The 23,575-nt window shown below is 39.9% G+C and overlaps 2 protein-coding genes across 2 annotated transcripts; one reads left to right on the forward strand and one right to left on the reverse strand.

The window, feature by feature from the left end:
- Positions 1–384: 384 nt before the first annotated feature.
- Positions 385–6,960, reverse strand: wtap (WT1 associated protein). Its single transcript, XM_072361683.1, has 8 exons — positions 6,770–6,960; positions 6,144–6,181; positions 5,969–6,024; positions 5,822–5,880; positions 5,550–5,677; positions 4,229–4,407; positions 1,723–1,877; positions 385–1,619 (listed from the first exon to the last, which is right to left on the reverse strand). Exons 2-8 carry the CDS (start codon positions 6,171–6,173, stop codon positions 961–963), a joined length of 1,266 nt encoding a protein of 421 aa, XP_072217784.1. The 5' UTR covers positions 6,174–6,181; positions 6,770–6,960; the 3' UTR covers positions 385–960.
- A 1,376-nt stretch (positions 6,961–8,336) lies between these two features.
- On the forward strand, positions 8,337–10,903 carry sod2 (superoxide dismutase 2, mitochondrial). Its single transcript, XM_072362443.1, has 5 exons — positions 8,337–8,449; positions 9,025–9,230; positions 9,447–9,563; positions 10,050–10,229; positions 10,332–10,903. The coding sequence occupies exons 1-5, from the start codon at positions 8,421–8,423 to the stop codon at positions 10,475–10,477; spliced, it is 678 nt and encodes a 225-aa protein (XP_072218544.1). The 5' UTR covers positions 8,337–8,420; the 3' UTR covers positions 10,478–10,903.
- The last annotated feature ends 12,672 nt before the right edge of the window (positions 10,904–23,575 follow it).

Below are 23,575 nucleotides of genomic sequence, written 5' to 3' on the forward strand. Positions count from 1 at the left end.
CTTATGATATGAGAGGGCACACACACATGCATTAAGAACTTGATCTAATCACATTTCACATAATTGAACACGGGCAGCTTTTTATTTTGTCATGTCCATATTATTAGTCAAATTTCATAGTTCTCATTTGTCGAAATCAATTTTTTTTAACCACACAATTTCAATGTGGATTATCAAAAAAATGCATTTATGCTGCTTGAGATGTAATACTTTACATTACCTTGTTATTTTATGTTCTCAAATGTTCAGTTTATAGTTTATAGTATCATTTAAACTAAGATACATTTACAATATTTAGTTTTTCCTCAGCCAGCAGATCATGCTTTAACAAAGTGAGTTTAAAAATTAAGTTGTAGATGACCAGGAATAATGGATTTCGTTCCATAGTATTAAAAATCTTTATTGGTATTTGGTCAGTACATGAAAAGGGCTGGAGTCAGAATAATATGAATGTCGCATTATGAACTATTCACATTTCAGCAGAATATTTCAAACAGATTTTTTCTTTTGCCAATGAAAAATAAGAAATGTACTTTAAAAAAAAAGAAAGAAGAAAAACCCACAGGCCAACATCTAAAAAAATGACCTCCTCGAATATTGTGAAGCAACTATAATTCTGTGATCTTACTGACTTGACAATGAGTTACAACACCAGATGTCCGATTTAAGTGTCAAGAGTTCAAACAAACAGCATAGACGTGTTCAAATAAGCAACAAAGTGAAAGGTACTAGTTTTAAATCATACATCCACACAATTCAAATCTAACATTAACCCTTTTCTGTTACATCCCCATTAAGCAACACAAATGTGACAAAGGCATCACGATAGGCAAGGGGACAAGAGTGAAAACAAAACTTCTTGGACAGCGGTGCTGTGTTACAGACTATGCATTTGTTGCCTTGTTTGTAAATTGTATATAAAAAACAAAAAAGGAAAAAAACGGAACATGTCTAAGTACATTACAAAACTGCCCCTTCACTCGTGCTGGAGTCCAGGCCGTTCTGAGCATGCCGTGACCCTGCAGTCCTGGTGCCCTTGGTCACCAGGGCAGCCTTGTCCTCGTGGGGATCGGTGGTGGAGTCTGTGTCATTCGAATGCTGAGTTAATGATGTCTCGCTGCCGGTTGGAGAGTCCACGCTCTCATACCCTGCACTCAGCTGGCTCCCGAAACCTGCAGGTCCTCCAGCTCTCCCAGAAGCAGTCTGACTCCCTGGCGCCTCCTCTGAGTGATTGGAGAGTTTTGTCTCAGCTTCACCGGGACTGGAGACCATGGGGGACATTGGAAAATCTTCCTCAGTGCTGCTGACCTCCCTGTATAGGCTGGGTGTGGTGGTCTCGCTCCTTTGGGACGAGTTTCCATTGCTTGGACCGTTGGCGACCCTCCCGTAGTCTTTGCCCATTGGTTCAGAGGGAGCACCGGCCTGCTCTGGCAGAGTGGATGGTTCAGCAGACGAGTTAGAAGCACTCGGTGAAGTCCTGCTGGGTCCCGCTCCAGCCAAGGCTCCTTGAGACTGAGAGAGCTGCTGACGGGAGTCTTTCAGCTGCTGCTGCAAAACAAGGATGGTGCTCTGCATCCCCTCCACCTCCTCGTCAAGCTGGATGATGAAGTCATTCAGCTCTGGGGGTGAGAATCCCAGAATACAGGAAAGAGTTAAGAATTAACTAGAAATCTAACAAGAACAACGGTGGCATGCAGGTGTAGATGCTTCTCGTGCGCTCACCATCCTGACTGCTCTTGAGCTCTTCACTGTACTTCTTTTGCAGGGCCAGCTCAGCCTCCAGCTGGGCGATGCGTCCCTGGGACAGCTGCCGTCCCAGCTCCTGGTTTTCCTGAATCAGCATTCGACATTTGGCCATCAGTTTCTTCCCTGTTTGGCTGTAAAGGAAACGAGTCTCACATCACACAGTGAACCAAGAGACAAACGCAACAGGCAGAGAGATGCTATTGACCTGTTCCTGTTGCCCGACCCACTACCCATCCTTTTGGAGGGGGTCAACAGAACCTCTTCCACCTGGTCGTTACCAAATGACTATTTGAATTTCCTTCAATCTGATCGGCTTCCGTGTAATGTAAGTATGAGCAGGAACACGTCCTCCACAAACATGTAAACCATTTCCTGTAAATGATCTTCGGTACATAAATATATATTTTTTCCTTCACACGATTAAAAGGTTTAAATGAGTCTATGAGTTTAAATAAGAACTGCTGTCCTCATTCTGGCTGAAACACTTGACAAACATTTCTATAGAGGCAATGCATTCACCGTCGTGCTCCGACTTAATTGACCATGTCACACATGGAAGACAAAGGGAACATTGTAAAAACATAACAGAAGCAATTCTGTTGCTACCAAAATGTCACTCTGAAACACCTGTGCAACGATAACATCACTGGTTGTGGAGAAAACTTTCACAGAGCAGAGAAATATTCTGATGAAAACACAAGAGACCTAAATATGCACTGGAGGGCCAGGCACAGTTTTTTTTTGTTTTTTGTAGTCCTCACTAAGTACATAGAGAGCAAGTGTTTTAATAGTACAAACTGCTCAAGACGCTGCTTGCTCAACTTTACAAAATGTCAGAAAGTGCAACAGTCAGGCCCACTTGTGATGGAACATTACCAATTGTTGTGGCAATGCTTTCAAAAAGCCCTCACCAAGAAGCCAAAATTGCAAACGAGTGACATAATCATTATTAAAACCATATTTAACCGCCATCCATTTTGTTTGTAAATGCCTATAGAAGGCACCTGTTTAGAAAACACTGAAATGATACACATTATGGCAGCAACTGCATCTAACAAAACAAACAGTCATTAAAGTGATGATCAAGAATGTGTTGAATCATTGTCATTAAAACGTAATAAATAATGCCTTTATATAAATAGGTTAATATCCTTTGCTGCATTTCTCCATTCTGCATGTTATTTTAACCATTAACTTCTTCAGTGCTGGGAAAAAATGTTCTTTAAGCCCTCCTTAATTTACTGCCCCCTAACAATCTCCCTTTGCCGCTGAGGTGTGAGAGAGTATAAATCTGTGAAAAACAAAACAAACTCCAGGGCTGATTCATTATATTTTTCAACAGCGGCTAAATATCTGTGCCACACAGGTGGGAAAGAAAAGTCTTAGTGTTTAAGCTTTTAGGCTGCGGGAGAGATTGTTTGGTCAATCACAGAAATACACAGAGTACAGTAAATACATCCTCATCAACTCATGACATGACTTGTTAAGGACATTTGCATTCACAACGTCATAACAGGCATCAGTACACCTACGGCAGTGTGTTTCAGTATCAGCGAAATCAAGTCACGGTGAATTCATCACTAAAGCCGTGTAAACAGTTCCACAAAAGTGAATAACGGAGGCCAATCGTGCATCTTGGTTCACACTGCAGTAAGTGTTTCAGAGAAACAAGAGAGATCAAATTAAATGCCAATATAAATAAACAATTCACAGAATAAGACATGTAAATACACTCTACCGTGTGTAGGCCCATGTTCAAAGACACAGGCGAATGGACCCTCATGCCTGAACCATTGTCCGTTTGTGGACCGAGGATCTGGCTCCGCTCACAGTCTTAAATGTCATTTCTAGTGGCTCTTCCCCCAAAAGTCTTACTTTTAAATCCTAGAAACTTTCCTCAAGTTAATGTGTCTAGACTTTCCAAAGAGTCTTTACATTTCTTAAGAAGACTAGCAGGTATTTGTGTGGTGGGAGCCACAGTTAAATGTCTTTATAAAGCAAGTGTGGGAATTGTCTTTAGAATGTTCAATAGATGTTTTAGGCTAGGGATGCTCCCTGCCTGACACAACCTTCCCCATAACCCCCTATTTAATATGTGAACTGTCTGGTTTGAGCTGAGGGGGCGGGGAGGGCATATCCATGGCTGGAAGTGAGTGACCACCTCTTCAGAACAGTCCGGACTCCTTCAGGCCCTTGGACGGTGAGGGGATACGAGGGGAGAGCTGAAACACAAGTGTCACCTGACCATACTGTCTTTTCTCTTTAGGTTATGTGATATGTAGCTGGCACTGTACAAGAGTACAAAAGCAGTTTTGTTTTGCAGTGACTGGCTTTCTGTAAAGTCTGAGTCTCGTGGTGAGTACAGCATTTGTCAGCCTTCCCCCCCACCATTGTTCCTGCATGCCTGCAGTGAGAGTGAGGGTGGGGGGCGTGAGGAAGTCTTGACTTTTTTTGAGGGGGGAGTTATTTTGATTGTCTTTACCTATCAGGTGTAAATTTCCAGGCACTCAGTTCATTTTGGGCCTGCTCCAGTTTGTCTTTAGTCTGTTCCAGTTCAGCCTTCATTTTGAGGAAAAACAAGTTGATGGCTGGGTCCACCATGGACGACCGCAGTTGGGCCACGCTCGGCTGCTGGACTTGCTTGAGGTACTGAATCTGGGTCTGTAGGATATAACAAACAAGTGTTAGTGACAGGAAAAAAATAAGCATTTTGGGGGTTCAAATCATTAAGTTTCACCTCATTTGCCCCGAGCCAAGAATTTCCCCTAAAAATCTGTAATCATATTTCAATACAGTTGGGATTTAAAACCATCTAATGTGATTTACTGATTAAAAGGCTGAAGTGATTTCTAATTGAGCAGTGCCTACATCTTAATTTTGTGATGATTATCACAACAAACATCTCACTTGTAAGCAGCTTCTAAACAAATCAAACTCACCTGCCAAACTCAGTGTTATACTGACCTCAGGAGAGCAGACTTGATAAGAACCCATTTACATAAGAGACCAAAAGACAACTAAAGTGCCTTGAAAATAACCGGCTTTGCTTTTAGGCAGTTTGGTTTCTTTAAAGTTCCACTTCCAGTTTAAAAGTTTAAAACCGGCCCGACCTTCACCTGGCCGTGTGTTTGGAGGTCTGCTGCTCTTTAAGAACGGCATGTGCTTCCATAAAGCTACTGGCTGATCCACTAAGCTGTCAGTGTGATAAGAGCAAAGGATGCCCTTCTCAACAAAACTCACCTTTAGCCTACTTTTAAACCCCAAATGAACACACGGTAAAGCACTGTTTGTCACTTATTCTGCTAACAGATAACTAGAGGCACACAGATTTCACACACAAATATTTGCTCTTATTGGATTTCATGCCAAATTTATAGTATTAAATTGATGATACAGGGCTTATTTAGAGTTTGTGTGTTTCAACAAGCAAATTTACCGGTTGTAATCGTCAATAATATAAAATAACACTGATGAGACTGCTGCATGCACTGGAGATGTATTCACTCATTTAACTGTTTCCCAGACAGATCAACCCATCATGAGTCGGTATAGATTTAAAAAGTGTTATTATTCCTTCATAAAGAATTATTAACTAAAGAAACGCCTGTAACTATAGAGGAAATAGCTCAATCATCCTTTAAAGGGTTCCCTTAGCAACAATGATTGTGTTAAAAGCATTACAAAGTTAAGCGGAGGACTACTTCAAGCACTCATATGTTGGGTCAAAGAAAAACTGTCCCAAAAAACAAAAACAAAAAAATCACTTCAAAAGCATTAGGAAATGAGAAGGAAAAGATACACACCGTGCACTCCTGCATTTCCTGCTCCTTTGTGGCAAGTCGCATGACCAAGATGTTCTCCCGGCGCGCAGACTCCTGCTGCTGCTGCTTGAGCTTTTCCTCCGACTCCTTCAGTCCTGGAACATCATTGGCTAAGACCCCGAAGAAGGGAAGAGAAACGAACGTGTCACAAGAAAATCATATGTCACAGGCTGCTCAAAGTACTGAAATAATGCGCTCAATAGTGTGATAACTTGCATCTGCGATGCTACATCTATGCAACTCAATGTACTTACAACACAGCTCTGCATATTTTGCCTCCAGGATCTGGACATATGCTTCGTGCTGCTTCCACCTGAGAAGAGCAGAACACGTTGTAGCAGCTCATCTTAAACAGATAACACACAATGTCAGCAATCATCAGCAAGAGAGGGGCTAGCTACCTTGTACACAACTCTTCTCTGGTCAAGGTCTTCATGTCAGATTCACTGAGGCGAACCTGTGTGAAAAGAAATCCAAGAACCGGTTAGATGGAGAGGCCCGTTATCATTTGAATACGCAAAGGAGCTAATAAAAGAAATGATCGTATAAATAGCTTTTACTAGAACAGACACTGACCTTCTTGGGCAAAGGTTCCTCGTTGGTCATTGTGAACTCTAAAAGTAAAAACACGACAGAAAAACATCAGTAAATGCAGCTTAGTGCAGTGTGCTGAATCCGCTGCATCGTTTTTTCATCTGGACCGCGTTGGCTGCCCGCACGCAGTAATGCATGCCATGTATGACTTACTGTTAACCTGCTAAATGGGATATGGTTACCGACAAACAAATGAGGCTGAGGGTGTGTGACTACAACGTAAACTAAGGGGTCAACCCAGTCAATGGCCCACCGTGTCAAAGTTAATAAAAGCAGTTATTAAGAGCTGTGGAACCTTATGTTGGTTGGTGTTGCAGCCTACGGCGGTGGACAGCGAGCAACAGTAAAGAAGCTAACCAAGGTTAACTCACTTCTGCTAATAACATTTAGCATCCCCGCGCAAAGACTTTAATTTATAGACCTTAAGTGTTAAGCAACAACATCTTTTTAATGTTGGGCCAGACAGCGTGTAATTCTTGGCTCTATTTCGCCTCCTTGTTATCACAAAATGGCGGTGAAGGAAATGACTCCCTCCCTTGCGCTCCTTTTCCTGAAACTAGCGGGCTCTTGGCCGCTGTTGCCAGGCCTAATGTCATCAAAACACTCACCGGGCCCGTTTCTTTCGATGTTTCGAGAACCCTCACAGCTTCACAGATTCTTAGTGAGACGGAATACAACAAATAGGTTAAAATATAGTGAGGATTTATAAGCTGCTATCTTGCTTCGGCGCAGTCACTATCATCTTCCTTGCCGAGGGCAGAAATGGCTCTGGATGAACTGCTGCTCTGCACTCGAGTTGCTGCGGAGTAATATTAGAGATCGGGAAATGAAGGAAGACTTCTCACTTCACGTGTATTTTCGGATCCTAAAGTGCGGCTACAACTAAGGAAAAATAATAATGGTTATAGTTACGACACACGTTACTATGTCGCAAAGCTGCAGTTATTGGATTTGTTAATAATAGAAGAAAGACGAACAAGTATAAATGTGTTATGCACATATATTTTCTAACATAACTGACTGGCTGTGGCCCCTAACTTGCAAAAAGCTGGCTGTAAATACCTAAGTAAATGAATTAATAAACATATAACTAACAAACAAAATAAAATAAAGAAATCTGCAATGTGGTGTGGAAGTTGGCACTCTCCCAACTTGGGCCCTTCTGTGTGGAGTTATCAGGTTTTTTTGTGCATGTGTGGATTGGGGGTTCTCTAGGGGTCCACTTGCTTTCTCCCATTGTCCAAAAACAAGCATGTTAGGTTAATTGGAGTGTACACTGCCTCACGCCCAATCGCCAAGTGACATATTGGACTAATTGGACAAATGGATGGATGGATGAGTGAATAAAGAGGGATAGTGTTCCTTTTGCACCACTGGTTGGATAAATCCAGAAGGTTTGAAGACATCATCTTGGGCCATAGGAAAATATGCTTGTTGTTTCATTAATTTAAATAACAAAATATAGACAAAAATATTTTGCTGAGAAAGGAACGGGGAGGTTGATCCATTATGAAAACCACTAGTTGCAGGTTTGTAGCCTCGTGTGTGGTTACAAATTATTTGTAGATTATCCAGAGTGATTCATTAGCATTATTATAGACGATCTTTGGCGTTGCCGCTGACATCATGAAGGAAAGATCCACGTGACTCCGTGCTTTTAACTTTTGTTATTGTGGAGTGTAAAAATTAATATTTTTTTGGTTATCTTTTTATTTTCATTTTTTAGAAATCAACATTACTTTATAAATGTAATAGCTCACATCTTTTCATGCATATATCTTCTAATGTATTTATTTTTAGTTTCTTTGGCTCGATTGATAATTCTAATCTAACAGTATAATAAGTGAACATATTGTAAATTGAGCATAGGATATATAAAACTACAGTATGCAAATACCCATCAGAGCTCACATGATATCATACATTTTAAGTAAGGCCCTGGAAAAGTTGCACAGAAAAATGTTAGAGAAGGGTAAAAAAAAATGTTCACATTCCACATATTATGATAATACTGCTTTTGTAGCATGTATCATTTGTCTATCATTGTTAATTTTAATGAGTATTGTTTCCAGGTGTCGTCATTATTTAAGTTAACCTCCGGTGAGGCTTATTTAAGTCCTGCACACCCCCGAGAACACCCCTATCTGCTTGTAATGGTACAGTCGACTGCTCCGTCAACTTGAAATTGAACATTTCAAGGGCAGTTACTAACCAGCGTGTCTGCCTTGTCCTGTCCACACACTAAGAACTGTCAGAAACATGCTTTGCAGAGTTGGTCAAATACGCAGGTAAGACGCATGTCAGTTTTTTTTTTTTCCACCAGGATATAACATGTTTAGAGGTGCACAAAGACAAAGGAGAGCTGATAGCTTCAAACGGCGGATTGACATGAACTTGAAACTGCTGTTTATTGTGAGCTAACAGTTAGCAAGTTAGGATGCTAACTTAGTTTAGCTTCTCAGTTAGCTTATGGCGCAGCAGAAGAGGCGATTTGTTTATGTCCTGTGTTTTACAGGCCTTTACGTGAAGCTGTAAACTAAATGTTGTAAAATATGGGCACTTTTTAAACAATTCATAGCTAACACCACTCGCTCGTTGAGCTAATATCACTCCACACAGTGTAACAGCTACGAAAATCCTGGATGAGCACCAGAAATTAAGGTTAGCAGGTCATTTGCTCAAAGCTACTCAGCCTGTTGTAACTCAATCTGATAAATTTACATCTTCCAATCTCCTGCAGTTCAGTTTGAAACTCCTGCCACTGGCTGCTGTGCTAAAATATAACTGCCAAGAGGGAGATTTTTGTTTAATTGCATGCCATCTGGTTGATATACCTGACAGTTTTGTGTTTGCTTCTTCTTAGGTGTGCAGCAAACCTCAGCCAAGCCATAAATCAAATAGCTGCATCACGGCAGAAGCACACGCTTCCTGACCTGACATACGACTATGGTGCGCTGGAGCCCCACGTCAGTGCAGAGATAATGCAGCTGCATCACAGCAAGCATCATGCCACATATGTCAACAACCTCAACGTTACAGAGGAGAAATATCAGGAGGCACTTGCAAAGGGTACAAACTTTCAGTTGAATGGCGTCAGCCATTTTAGTTGCAGTTATTGACGTGAACTCTGTAATCTTTGACATTTGCCTGCATAAAGTTTTGCACTTATTTAGCACTCTTTTTACTGTAATCTCATGTTGAATGTATCATTCAGAATGTTTATCTGTAATTATTATGTTCCTCAAACACTGATATTTGCCTGGGTGCATCTGACTTGTGTTTTAGGAGATGTGACTGCACAGGTTGCCCTCCAGCCTGCTCTGAAGTTTAATGGGGGAGGCCACATTAACCACACCATCTTCTGGACAAACCTTTCTCCAAGTAGTGGAGGCGAGCCACAAGGTGGGGCAGAAACACTCGCAGCTTGACTGTTGATTGGATTTTAAATGAAGTTTTGACTGGATTTGTTACACCTAGTCTAAAATGCTAGTGGATATTTACCTAAACTGCACCAAGAGGGTAGAAGCTGTGTTAAGAGGCCTGGATCTGATGTCTTAACAGTTTTTCTCCAACAACTTGGAAAGCTCCTGGGATCTTAGGGGTTCCGTGCCTCAGTATTGTTTTGATCTTACTGTCTCCCAGTGGTAGACAACCGTCAGCTGTCTCAAATTACAACATGGTGCAAGTTGATTGCTGTGGATGGCTTTACCTGTAGATATATAAAAAAAAAATTGTAGACCATTTGAGTGAAAAGCTTTTCACTTCAGACTGTCAGGGCAGCTCTCTTTGTGTTAATTGATCATCAGTTCTTTTACCAGAGATTGATTTGATTGCTGTTGATGGCTGCCATTGCACTGAAGTAACACCCTCCCGTTTGCCATTTTGTAGGGGAGCTAATGGAGGCCATTAAACGGGACTTTGGCTCCTTTCAGAAGATGAAGGAGAAGATGTCTGCTGCCACAGTGGCAGTGCAGGGTTCAGGCTGGGGTTGGCTGGGTTACGACAAGGAGAATGGAAGACTTCGTATTGCTGCTTGTGCTAACCAGGATCCTCTACAGGGTACAACAGGTCAGTTTAAAATGGCTTTAGAAGAAAAGCTGGAGTCCGACCCTCCTATTTTGGTCTCGTATAGTTTTCTTCACTATACTTTTTTTTGTTTTTGTCCCTAAGGTCTCATCCCCCTTCTTGGCATTGACGTATGGGAGCATGCGTACTATCTTCAGTACAAAAATGTGCGACCCGACTACGTTAAGGCTATCTGGAATGTAGTCAACTGGGAGAATGTGAGCGAGCGTCTTCAGACTGCCAAAAAGTAGAAGCTGACAATGAAATATCCTCTAGAGCACCTTGTCATGACCTGGATCAAATGGTGGTTGCAAATAATTTTTGGTTAAATAAGATCTAAAGCTCAAACCTTCAGATGGTCTGTTTGAAACGCTTCTTTGTGATGCATATTATATTGTTTGTGGAGGACATACTTGCACAGGTTGAAGGAAATGGAAGTTATTTGCAAATGCTTTTTTATCTTGGGTCTGCTCCCAACCACCAGACTTCTGTCAAAGCGCACAAAAAATGGCCACCTTTAAAACGAAGCTGTTTTTCCTCATCCACACCCAATCAATGGGTGCCATAGTTGGAGTGTATATTCGGTGAGCTGTCTGATTAAATTACACTAAAATCAGATATTGTCATTGCAGTACATGTTTTTGATGTAATATAATAAAATGATTGTTTAAGCTTGATCTTTTGTTGTTTTGCTTCTCTTAGCAACCGATACTCCAAGCTGCTGTTGGAAAGCTGTATTACAGAAAATGACTGTTCAAACTTTTCCAATAGAACTTATTGCCGGGGTGAAACATTGAACAGACACACCCTCTCAAAGCACCTTCCTAATATGTTGCAGGTCTCTCATGTGTTAATGAAAGCTCTCTGACAGATTAGGGCATGAACATAGAACTTCAGATCATTTGTGTCCTGTGGGTTGATCATGGCAGCACAACCTGGGGATGTCTAATCATATGTGCAATTTTCAAATTTTTTATTTTTTTTTTTAACCGTTCCAAAGCAGCTGTCTGTAACATTCTGGCAGAGAGTGCATTGTCCTGCATTTGGGAGGCTTATAGCCATGTCACAGGGCTTTTTTTGTTGTTGTTGGTTAAACTGCCTTCTACTTCAATGCAAGGACCCATGACTTCCCTTCACAACACTGCATTGTCCCAAGATCAATATTTAACTCAAACTGTTAATGGGTTTTAATGGCCAAATAATCAGTTGTCTCTATGATTCTTAGCTTTCATTTCCCCACAGTACCAACTAATGGCCATTAGCAGTCAAAGGAAAAACATTTTCTTTGCTAAATCTTGAGGAATCTGGTCTTGATCCCATGAAAAGAAAGCCTGAGAAAACATTCTTGTTCAGTGATTCAACTCTAATTGACAAGCTGTGTGCAATTGTGTCAGGGGGACATGAAATGCTGAAGCTTTACTTGGTGCTCTATTTTATTTTATAAAATATTGCCAAAAGAGGGCAGTATTCCCTAAGATTTTCTGCTATTGTTCATAAGCAAGTGCATTCAAATGATCAAGTGCAGAGAAAACGACATTTAAAGCAGTGACTCATATTAGGACTGTCAAACACATCTTGTAGTTTATTGTAAATGTTCAGTAAACATTACATTTAACATAATATGAAGGCCATGTTGACTATCTACACAAACTGCCTCCAGCTGGTTCATGTCAAGTGCTGCCTGAATCTTGTTCAGTGATTAGGACTGACCACTTTGTTAAGGAAGCTGGATTTTAGCAGGTTTTCTGAGGCTATCCTGATAATGCATATGTGGCTGAACTACAGTGAGTTCTGTGCATAGTTCAAAGTGCTTCAGTGAGTGAAGTAGCTTAGTAAGAAATGTGAACCCTGAAACTATTTCAATTGAAATGACGAATGCGTCCCTGAACAGTTGCATATTGACGTAGCATGAATGGTTACATAGACGTTAGCTAAATCTGAGTCAGAGGTTTTTTGGAATTTGTCATTAAAATATGACAGATTTATGACTGAATTGCTTCAGATGCAGTGAACTTAAGCAAACAAACTTAAGGAGTTTCTAATGTGAGAAGTTGCCAGCCTTAAAGAAAATAAACAGAAGTCTCCAAATTTACAAGATGATGGCTTGTCTGAGTGTGGCGTAGTTTTTCCCTGTAAAAGCCGGGGTGTGCCAAAAAGTTTTTCTAATACTCATAAAAAAGATTTCAGTTGCGCGGGATATAGTTTCTTTAACCTCTGGAAGGGAAGAGTGGAAAATATTGGACAAATGCCTGTCTTATTCAAATCTGACCTCCTTTGTCCCTCCACATCTCCCATTTTTTGTTGAGTCTTTTTAAAACACACACACACACATTTAATTTGTAACACAACTTCCACTGTTGGTGCAGTTTCTTCATGACTACACACAAATGTGCAATGAGATTCGCAGGTGGCTTTGTTTTGCTTCCTCAGGCATCGTGTTGGTGGCGCATCCCCCAACATGTACAGTAGATATTGCTTTTTCTCCTGAAACACTTTTAATGTCATACATTTGAAGCTTATTTGCTTGGTTGCTAAGAGTGAAATGCGTAGCAACATTTAAAATAACAACGTAAAACTAAGCCAAAGTTAGCCTATTTTTACTTGGAGCTATGCGTGCTTGTCAGCTGACTCCCTCCTAAATGGAGATGAACTTCTTCAGTGAAATCTCTGTCTTCCCAATACTTTTAGCTTTGTCATCAAATTACTCTCTACCCTCTAAAGCTGTCCTATATTGTTCCTTAATGTGAACTGCCTGTGCTGTTTGCCCTACACAAGCCTACATTGTGCTATTTGGCCTGGAAAAGCGTATTAAGAAGGTAAAACTTTCCAGGATTCGTTGTCCACTGTTCCTGGCAGAGAGGGCGATGGAGCTAAATTCAGGGCACCCGTTTGGGTCTGTGCCTGAGTTTGAGTGCTCTACCAGGCGCTGAGTGCCAGAAAGCAGACATGTCAGCGGGTCTGACGAAGCGGGACTTTGATACCTCGGCCTGTGGGTGATTGATTCATTACAGCTGCTGCAAAAAAATAAGCAGGCGGACAGAAGCACATCATCAAAAGTAAAGGTGTGCCCAGCAAATTTACGAGAATCTCTCTGAGAAAGACCGTGCTCCAAAGAAAAGAGAGGAAAAGATTGCTTAAGTAAGAGGGTGTGACTGTCTGTTAAATTCTTTGCAGTTATGTAACAGTCAGTCTTTGCTCCAGTGAGTCTAAAGGCTCGTGGACATCCTTAAGGCAGGAGAGGGTGATAAATCTCTGCAGGGCTGGGGTCATTTGGGTTCATGTTGGATTGATTCAGGTTTTACAAATCCACATGGAAATGACTTCTTCTTTTTTGAAAATTGAAAAGCTCCTCTCAGTGCCATATGTGTTTCACACAAGGAAACAAACTGTAGACCCATGTGCCTCGTATTCATGAAGTGAACAATAATTTCAGCAGTTTATGGATGATTTTACAAGCATATGAATCAATGATGCTCAAGGAGCCTTCTTTGAAAACTTAAAAGCTTTATAACCCAGATATCCTGTTCAAAGTTTTTTGGAAATTATTTCTTTGCATGCATTTTCTCTTTCCATACTCATCTGAAGCTGTTTCCTCTGTTTCTGTATTGTACGTCTTGGCAATTAAGCCCATTGGATTTTGATTCAATAATATTATTCCTCTTGGATTTAGTCATGAGAGTGGAGAAGTTTTTCTGTCAAAATCTGGCTGCCTTGTCTCTTGCTTTGCTGAGAGTCAGCACTTAGCAAATCCTTTTTGGCTGCCTTTTCAGGATGTCAGCGATGAAGAGATGAGAAAGAAGCACATAGAAACTGGATTGTACCCAAAGACCAGAATATTATAATACAATAATGTGCCTTCGTGCTCAGAAGACTTGATCTCGTCCTGAGATGGAACTGTTCCTGGTCCGGAGTGCTCACACTAAAATTGATAAATATCAGTCTCACCAGGTGGTCTCTTTCAATAGCAAATGAAGAAGATTTCATAGACACACTGGCAACTTCTCGATTGCCATGTGGACCGAGCATTTAGCTATGTACTAGTGCAGAAGAAAGAGGTAGAACATTTTCTAATGAGAGATGTGTGCCTCCTTATGAGGGTGGACAAATGTCCCGTAGAAAACCTATGAACTAAAGCTTGTTTTTAAATGTGCTTCACTTTGATTTTGCTTAGTATGTGAGTTTACAGTACATCTGTTTCTGTGTGAGTCTGTAAAAAATAAACTGTTTGATACCGTTTTTATTCCAGTAGCATGTTGACCTCTAAGAAATGAACTCATATGACTGCTTTGGTACAGGTCAGCAAAAGATGAGGCATCTGGGAAAGATGCCTGGAAGCTGAGGGAGATAAAGGGTAAAATCACATCTTTATTTTGAAAAACTGGCTTGACTTCTTGAATTCTGTTTTCAGGCGTGGTCAGTCAGGGAACACCTCATGTAATAGATTGCAAAGGACCACCCCTGAAGTTGAAAGGGGACCTTTGTGTAGAACCTGACACCATATTCTTTGTGTGGTGGTATATGACATACCACCACACAAAGAATATGTCTGAAAGTCATCAAACTGTGATGAACTAAAGCCTGCATTCTTAGATTATATGAAGAAGCAGACAATGTCATTACCCTTTTATAGGTAGACTGTTGTTTGTTGCCAGATAAATGCACATTTTTTTACATTTATCTTAAATGTTATAGATATCCATATGCTGTATTTATCTATGGAAATTAGTGTAGCAATTAACTATTGTAGTTTGGTCAAGTTAACATTACTTTGAACCTGACCATAAGCATCATGATCAAAACTCTGTGTTTATTCATGCAAGACGTGTTATATGAGCGGTTCCAGTAGGCTGAGCCCTGTCTGCATTTTTTCCTCCTTAACCTTTAGTAATGCACTGTGGAAATCTGGCTGTGCTAACAGCTGCAGCACACAGCTTTAGTCCCAGGAGGTAGAATTAATGATAATCTCCTTTTAATAAATTGGTTGAAAGACAGACCCTGTGACAGATGAGCATAAAGGAGAATTAAGAAGGGAGCTCACCACACATCTTCTGACTAAAAATATGATCAGATTGATCTCTGTTCTAGTGATACAAGAGCGTTCACTTACTTCAGTGTCTTCACTCTGTTTTCTACATGGATACTGATGGGAATTCCTAAGAAAATATGTATACCCACAGAGGACAAAATGCAAAAATCAACGGTCTCACAAAATACAATTTCTTACTTTAGAAACGTCATTTATTCAAGAGGTTTCATTGATTTCTGTGGGTTGTTAGTGTCATTTGGTGGTTGCTGAGGTCTAACTTTCGCTCTCCCAAATAGCCTTTGAAAGCATTTAAGTGTATTAATTCTAACTCTGCTCATGTCTCCATTCAAAATGTAGAGTAACATTAAAATTGATATAGATATGATAGATATTTTAAACTTTGATTCATGAAGTGGGGCTGCACAGTGATGTGGTGGTTAGCAGCATCACCTCACAGCAAGAGGGTTCCTGGTTCGAATCCCATCTGGAGCCTTTTTGTGTGGCGTTAGCACGTTCTAACGTGGATTCTCTCTGGGTATTCGGCTTTCTCCCGCCGTCCAAAAACATGCATGTTAGGTCAATTGGTGATTCTAAATTAAACCGAAAAGTGAGTGTGCATGCTTGTTTGTCTCTTTTGTCTCTATGTGTCCCTGTGATGGACTGGTGATCTGTCCAGAATGTACCCCGCCTCTCACCCAATGACAGCTGGGGGAAAAAACAGTATTAAGGCATTCTCTAAGGCAGCAATCACAGAACTGCTGCAATGCAATCCAAGAGCAATTGTCCGTGTCAAATTAAAAGTGGAGTTTCGGCTGTTATCCTGCATGCTTTTGTGAGTACTGATGCCAGGTCAAAAAAATTACTTCAACTAATGAAATTTTACTCCGCAGAAGGAGCTGTTTGCTGTATTTTCCTTCAGGAAAATGTGATTGGGTGTAGAATTTCTTCTCCTATTTGAGTGACAAGGTCATCAACAACGTTTTCTGCAGAGTTCAGCGTATTGATGGAACTGTTTTTGTCCTTTTGTGGCACAATTAACTGCAACGTCCATATGTCTATTCCTCCAATGTTGGCCTGTGAAAGCTTAAGTTAGGTGTTCAGTGTGGTGAACAATTTTTTATATATGATTTGTAAAGATGCAAACACAAACCATCAAACACGTTCTGTTTAACACAGACAACTGACCTCTGAATGATGTTGCAGCTGTTTTGTAGTCCTGGAGAATGCTCATCATCCACTGGCCCATATTTTTTCCCAACCAATCATTTAGACTGAATGTGATGTCAAAACAGGATCCAAGTCCAAAAAGGTAACAATGTTTGACATGATGCATTGTTACCTTCTGCCTTCCAGTGCTGGCAGCTGGAAGAGTTTGTCCATGTGTACGTCATACACGCTAAATTAATTGGAAGCACACGAGGTAAAAGTTGCAATAAATCACTTGGATGGTGGCGAGTGGTAAAACATTAATTCCAGTTTGATTTCACACCCAATGACTTTGACAATAGAGAATCCTATCAGAAAACCTTAAATGATCGACTCAGCATATAAAACCTTGATGAATGGGGGATTTGACAATCACAACAAACCAATCCCTGCTGACTTCGTATGTCAAACATAATGAGATGATGCTGGACTGAAGAGGCAATTGTCTGTAATTTATTGCAAGAATCCATCAGAATTCATTCATCATTCTGGTCTGTTAGATTTCTTTGTCTGTCCAAACATATCTCCACATGGAAAACTAGGAACAGAGAGCAGCATGGAAAGAATGACTGGGTCACAACAGAAGGTATTTTGAAAGAAGAAGAAAAAATAATTATGTCAAGGACACTTCAATTGTGATAATGAATGTTTATTTCACCTCCTGTCCCGGGTGTTTGAAAAACACAATTTTCCAATGAAGGCTTTTCCATTCCTCGTCTTCTCCTGCCATAGACCTTAACAACTTTGAGTCCTGTTGAAATGGTGACTAATGACAAAAAAGAAGTAACAAAATCTGGACTGCAGCTCTGTGAGAAAATACAGCCTGTGTCTGTCCATCAAATTGAAACCCTTGAAGAGTTGTTTGGTTGTGGAGGAAGGAAAAAGATATGAGCCCAAGGAGGATCTGGCGGAAAATTAGGCCTGGCTGAACTGATGTTACATGAAGGGGCTAATCTAAGATGCAAAGGTCAAAGTTGGCAGCTGTTCAAGATAGCAGAGGGCAAATGGTGGATACAGTGAGGTTAGAGAAACAGAGATAATGTCCGTGTTTTTGTTCATGTATGTGTCTCTGTGTGTGTGATGGAGATTCTCCCTGCCAGGGGATTTTCCATAGCCGTTGCTGTATTCAGAAACAGATGCAGTACTGGCAGTCAAACCTAGCTGGGTAGAAAGGCGTAGAAAAAGAGGCCCTCAAAGCATTCTTCCCTCTGTCCCAGCTAATTTCACACTCATCTGCTTTCTCACTGGTATGTCTTTTAAAATACCTCCAATGAGTCAACTTCATTTCAGGAACACCGCCATTTCTGTTCACATTCTTTCAATTTTTCTTTACTAATGCTGAATAAAGATGAATTTGCAATGATGCAGCCAGCTTAAAAAAGGAACACTCGCCCACTGTTTGAGAGTTAGTTCTTGCATGCTGTTTGACGGAATTGCACAAACTCTCACTTTGGCAGAATGAACGATATAACAACTAACTCTTGTTTCCTATGCTCTGATTATCTGTTTCTCTCTCTGTTCCTCTCTCAACTGTGCCTCTGCTGCTCTCTGTACATGTGAAGTGAAAGTCTTTTAGGCAGCACGTGAGTGACCTCATCCTCGCACATCTGTCTAAGTCTTTTACCAACCAGGGCTCAATGAAAGGCTTCTGTACTCTGCAGGGGTTATAATCAGCACATGTGCACACGCATGCAAACACACATGCCCGATAGCCCATTAATGTAAAGTATAGACATATCCATATGACTTACTTGACAATGTGCAGGCTGTGCTAATACACCTTATTACACAAAGGCAGGCTCTCAAACAAGAAATAACTTTTTAACTGAAAAGAACCAAGATTTTTTTTGTCAACTTCAGTTCAATTCAGTTTTATTTATATAGCGCCAAATTACAATAAATGTTATCTCAAGGCACTTAAATGATATGGTCCATTTCAAGCCAGTTGGAGTTCAATTCATTGTAATCATAATCCAAACTTCAACAGCCAAGTTCTGCATGTGACTGTTTATATAAAAAGTATAATGACTACATAATGTACTACTAATATATTAGTTTTAAATAGAAAGTTGACTTTGGACTATATCCTAAAGCAAAATGTTTGCAAATAAAAGGGACTGTTATTCATACCTATGATTTGACATGTGCCAATCAGCCTGATATCTGTTTTTTTTTAATTGAATTTGTGTTCTGTCATTCCCCCTACAAACAGTCTCTCGACAACCCTCTGCCGCTAAATTTAGTTCTATTCTTTCAATTGATCTTCTTCTCTTCTTATTGAGATCACTGGATTATAAGCCTATATCATGTAAATGTAAATGCATTAAATGGAAATTTTCTCTCAAGAAAGGTGCTCCTATTGAAACTTAAACCACTCATTTCCTACTGATGAACTTCAAAGCTATTTTGATCACTTGGTGGCTGTGAAACAAGTGCATTAAATCAGAATTGATAGATCGCCACCCTGTACAAGGATGAAAAAGGTAACAAATAACTTCCTTTTATAGAGCAGACAGACACGTCTCCCTGGTGTCTTTTATCTAAACTGTAACTACTGTAACTCTGGTGTCTTCTAGAGGCTCCGCTTTGCTCACCCAACCTGCTTTCACACCCTTGGAATCTCTTCAGCTTCAGTGCCCTAATGGACCAATTTACATCAGGATGTAGGATAGCTTGCTGCTGATACTGGTTGATAAGGGTGACGTAAATACTTAGTTGAGAAGAAAGGTTATCACATGGACCAGTGATGATTTATATAGGTTCATCGCTACAAGTGAGCCTTTTGGCATCACAAATATCATATTTATTTCTTAATGTAAAGCTAAAATATAACTGACGCTTGAAATGAACTGGGACTCTCATTGTTACGGTTGCTTTCTCATGTATTAATGCATACATTTAAATATGTGGTAGGAGTCACTAACCCTCAGAATCCATAAAGATCATATGTTGTGTTTCCTGGTCCCTCCCATGTGCTTCCGTTTGTTGGCTGTCGTCTCGCCTCAGCCAGCCAGCTCAGGCAGCTCCTGTTGTGATGTGACTTTTCCATTCAGAACTGTGGCCAATCAGTCTGAGACGAAATCACCCTGCTCTTTCACAACATCTCCTGGCACTGCTGTTGAGGATGTTTTTTAATGCAGAATGATTAATAAGACATAGAGTAAAATATTGCCCTGGATGCCTCAAGAGGAAGCAGCATTCAAACTTTTCCATGTATGAGTTCTCTTTGCTATGAAATGGCTTTTCAAGATGTGATATTTGTCTTTCTCTTTTTTCAAAAATCAGGATTTAGTGGTAAAGTTCACAAGCTAAGAGAGGAGGAGAGCAGTGCATTATTGTCAATCTCTAGTTTTAGATTTTTATGACATTCAACAACAATGATTTATGAGTCAAGCTTCACTTCAGATTTACGACTTAGTGAGTGTTTATATGTTAATCTTTGTATTTCTGTTGTTGGAAATGATCTCTTTGCATATGAAGAGCATTTGCCTGCACACACAGTAGGAGCTTTGTCTCTGTTTATTCCACAGCTGTCAGTGTTCCTTTGTGAATAAACTAATATGGTTCCAGAACGGCTTTCCGTTGCCAGTTTAATGAAAATAACAACACTCGTGAGCTCAAAAACCAGACTGATTATCTCTATGGTCAAAAACTTCTGCCTGTGAATTTAGATTCTATGTGGGTGCAGTTGTTGTGCTTTCTTTCTGTTTCTTCAATCTCTGGCACAAGGCTGAAACATTTAAACCTCAAAAGTCAGACAAAGTGGGAGTGCGTACAAGACACATGGAAATTCAGACAAGACGAATATGTTCAATTTGCTAAAAGTGTTCGCCAGTGAAGGTCAAGCATTTTTCACAATTCATTTTGTGTTGAGCTGTGTTTGACATGTTCAGTACAATTTGTCATGAGTTAAGACAGTTTAGCCAGCTTTTTGGTTGCTGATTTATTGTACACTGCCTGAGCTGGGCTTTTCCACCTGTGTGGCTCTCCAGCAGGTTCAAACAAATGTTAATAATCATTGGCAATTATACTGTGTTTGCCATTGTCAAGCATCCAAGTCTGCCTGGGTTTGAAGGATCATGGCAGCTGAGCACTCTTCAATAACTCAGAAATATGTGGTGACAAATTCCAACAGAATGATGCACATATTCCACCTTTTTCCAACAGAGAGAGCAAAGCAAAATAAGTAAATTGGTCTAATTTTCTCAGGTCCATAAATGAGCTGACAGAAAAACATAATGAACCCAAACAGTTTCTATGACACACTTGCGTACTGAGGGATGTCTGCTTTATGTTAAGTAACAGCTTTCCATGCCTTATTTCATGGTGTGTTTACAATTTAAGCTATTACGATGACTTCATTTCTCCTTACTATATGCACAATATTTAATGTAACTTCTGCTCAAATTACCAAGCACCAATTTAACAGTTTTGGCCCAACAAATACATGTACGTAACTTAACGTATGTTCCAGGTGGAATACTATGTAGTTCTTACAGTGAACTATTGCTATTTAAGGCAGGAGTGAAATAACTGGTTCATACAGTTTGTCATCTAACTATGTTTGAAGGCACAGTTGTTATGGTTGATGACAACAGCTACACTCACGCGAAGGACGAAGACCTGGCTTGAGCGGGATTGAAGGGGATTGAAGGCATGCAGTTTCAGAAAATGATCTCTCGAAAGCACTTGTTGCTCTCAGTTTTACTACAAATTTCAGGTAGTTCTTTTTTTTTTTTTACAAACTGACTCAGGAACAGTGATTTTTTTCCAAACAATCAGTACTTGTGCATTATTTCTACTGTCTTCAGATGAAATAGGAATTAAAATATTTCAACATTTTAAAGCCTTATAGATTGGCAAGAAAGTGTAAAGGTATGTAAAGGTGTAAAGGAATGCAAACCATGACTGACACAGTGTAACAATAAATTAACAAATTAACTTGCAAATTAATCTAAATTACACTTTTATTATATGTTATGTCTGGACCTTGTTTGTTGCAGCTGATCAGAGGAACATTTTTATTGTGTTTGTGAGTAATAGAGAGTAATATTAGATTTATTTTACTACCATTAATGACGAAATCATATCTTTGAAGTTAACAGGGGCCTCAATGTCTGAAAGTTAACATGGAAAGAAATTACTTCCAGAGCAATAAACTTGTCAAATGTGAGATACCCCTGCTGACTTTCTGTTTTGATTATCAAGACAAGCTACTCCTGGCACTGACTTCCACTGGCACAGATTTTCCGATGATGTATTTGTATCTGCTGCAGAGGTGGAGAGTAATAATGATGTAATAGAAAATTTGAGCAACTTGGCATTAAACAAGAGCAGTTTAGGTGATTTAATGAAACTAAAATGCCTCAAGGTATGAGCTCACTTTCAGATAGTGGAAAACTATCTATAATCATGTACATGTCAAACGTTTCTAACACTTTGGATTTGTACAGATTAAATGAACAAATTAAAGGATGTAATTTGGAGAGCTTGAGAGATACTCATAAGCATATTGTCTCACATTATTTCAACTTGTGAACCTCAGTGGGGGTGTTCCACAATGGCCTGTTATCAGTTCCCATGTAATTCAATGGCTTTACACACCAAACACCTCAAACACATGTCAAAAAGATTTAAGGACACAAATTATTTCAATAGAATTGGACTCAGTACTGGCAAGAGGTAAATTGCATTGTACAATGACACAGCAACCGCAGAAGAGCAAATATCTGGGAGCTAACAAGCTTCCACTGTGTGCCTCAGTAGTTTATGATGGCCAGCTACAACGGACCAAATTAGTGACAACCAACATGAACTTGAAGCTTCAGAACAGAGGTTCACAAACCACTGGGTGAAGTTTCTATATGGATAGACAGAGAGATGCTGAACTATTGGCTGTGAGTTTCTGTCCATGTTGTCAACTCACATTCTCCTATGTTACATGCAGACATGGCGTGTGCTACAAAACCAACACCCCATCGACTGACCGCGATATCTGAAGATTTTTACACCTTTCTCTGATGTATCTCAGCTTTCCAAATATTTCTCAGTTGTTTTTTTAATTTAATTTTATTTTGTTATCCATCTGCAATAATAGCATATCTTCAATGATAAATGCATGCAGCAATATAATTTGCCTTAGTTAAGGAGATTAGAAAAGTATTAATGAACTGAACTGAATTGAAAAAGTTGTTATTTTTCTTTATTATATGGTAAAGGTCATGCAAAGTGATAGAAATCATATAGTTCAGGAATGCACCAGAAAGTTTGTCTGAGTACAATCATCGAAGTCTGTCAAAAGTTTCACTGTGGACTAATAATAGGATTCGGATGCTATCATTTTTGGCCCTTGGGTGTACTCAGCAATTGAATTGCTGAGCAATTGAGTGAATTGAATTCTTTGTTCATGCTTGAACTAATTTTGGGAACAGAAACTTTCTTCCCTTAACCTACAGTTTCTATCCTGTTTCTGTTTCCCCTTCTTTTAATCAAGATCTTCATTCTCTAGTTATCTAATCAAAGGAAAGGAGAAAATCCTACGGATAAAATGAGTCATTCTACTGTGGCTAAACTGGATTTTCAAAGGCACAAAAGCTGTTACTTTCATTACAACAGCTGAAATACTTCTCAGTGTTAGTTGTCAGGAAGTAGGGAGTCCTTTTGATGTGTCTGTCAGATCTCTTTGTTATCGGTACATAAACTAGGATGTGATAATTGGTGCAATTATACGAAGACTTGAACGTTGTTTTTGTAATTTGTGATCCAATAGAAGCGAAAATGATCTGGAAGCAGCTGGATTTGGGAGGATTTGCTCACATAACTGAGTTAACTGTTCTACGATGAGGGTGTGCTGCACACATTTGTTTATTCACCAATATGTGTTTATGAACATTATATTGGTATGTGTTGTTGCTGGTGGACATGCTGTAATGACACATGGGAAAAGTGGGAAATGCACATCAGACCTCACAAACATTCAAAGAAGAATGTCAGTGGTAATCAACGTCAATACAAAACGGTAAGCAAATACCCTGCTGTCCTCGAGTTAATGATCTCTGAAACCGTCCCTGCTTTTCCAGCTCTTTGTCATGAAATGATTTTAGCTGCTGACAGAATT

This window comes from Leuresthes tenuis, unplaced genomic scaffold (genome assembly GCF_036924035.1).
Source record: "Leuresthes tenuis unplaced genomic scaffold, fLeuTen1.0.hap1 SCAF_13, whole genome shotgun sequence".
Classification (NCBI taxonomy): Eukaryota; Metazoa; Chordata; class Actinopteri; order Atheriniformes; family Atherinopsidae; genus Leuresthes; species Leuresthes tenuis.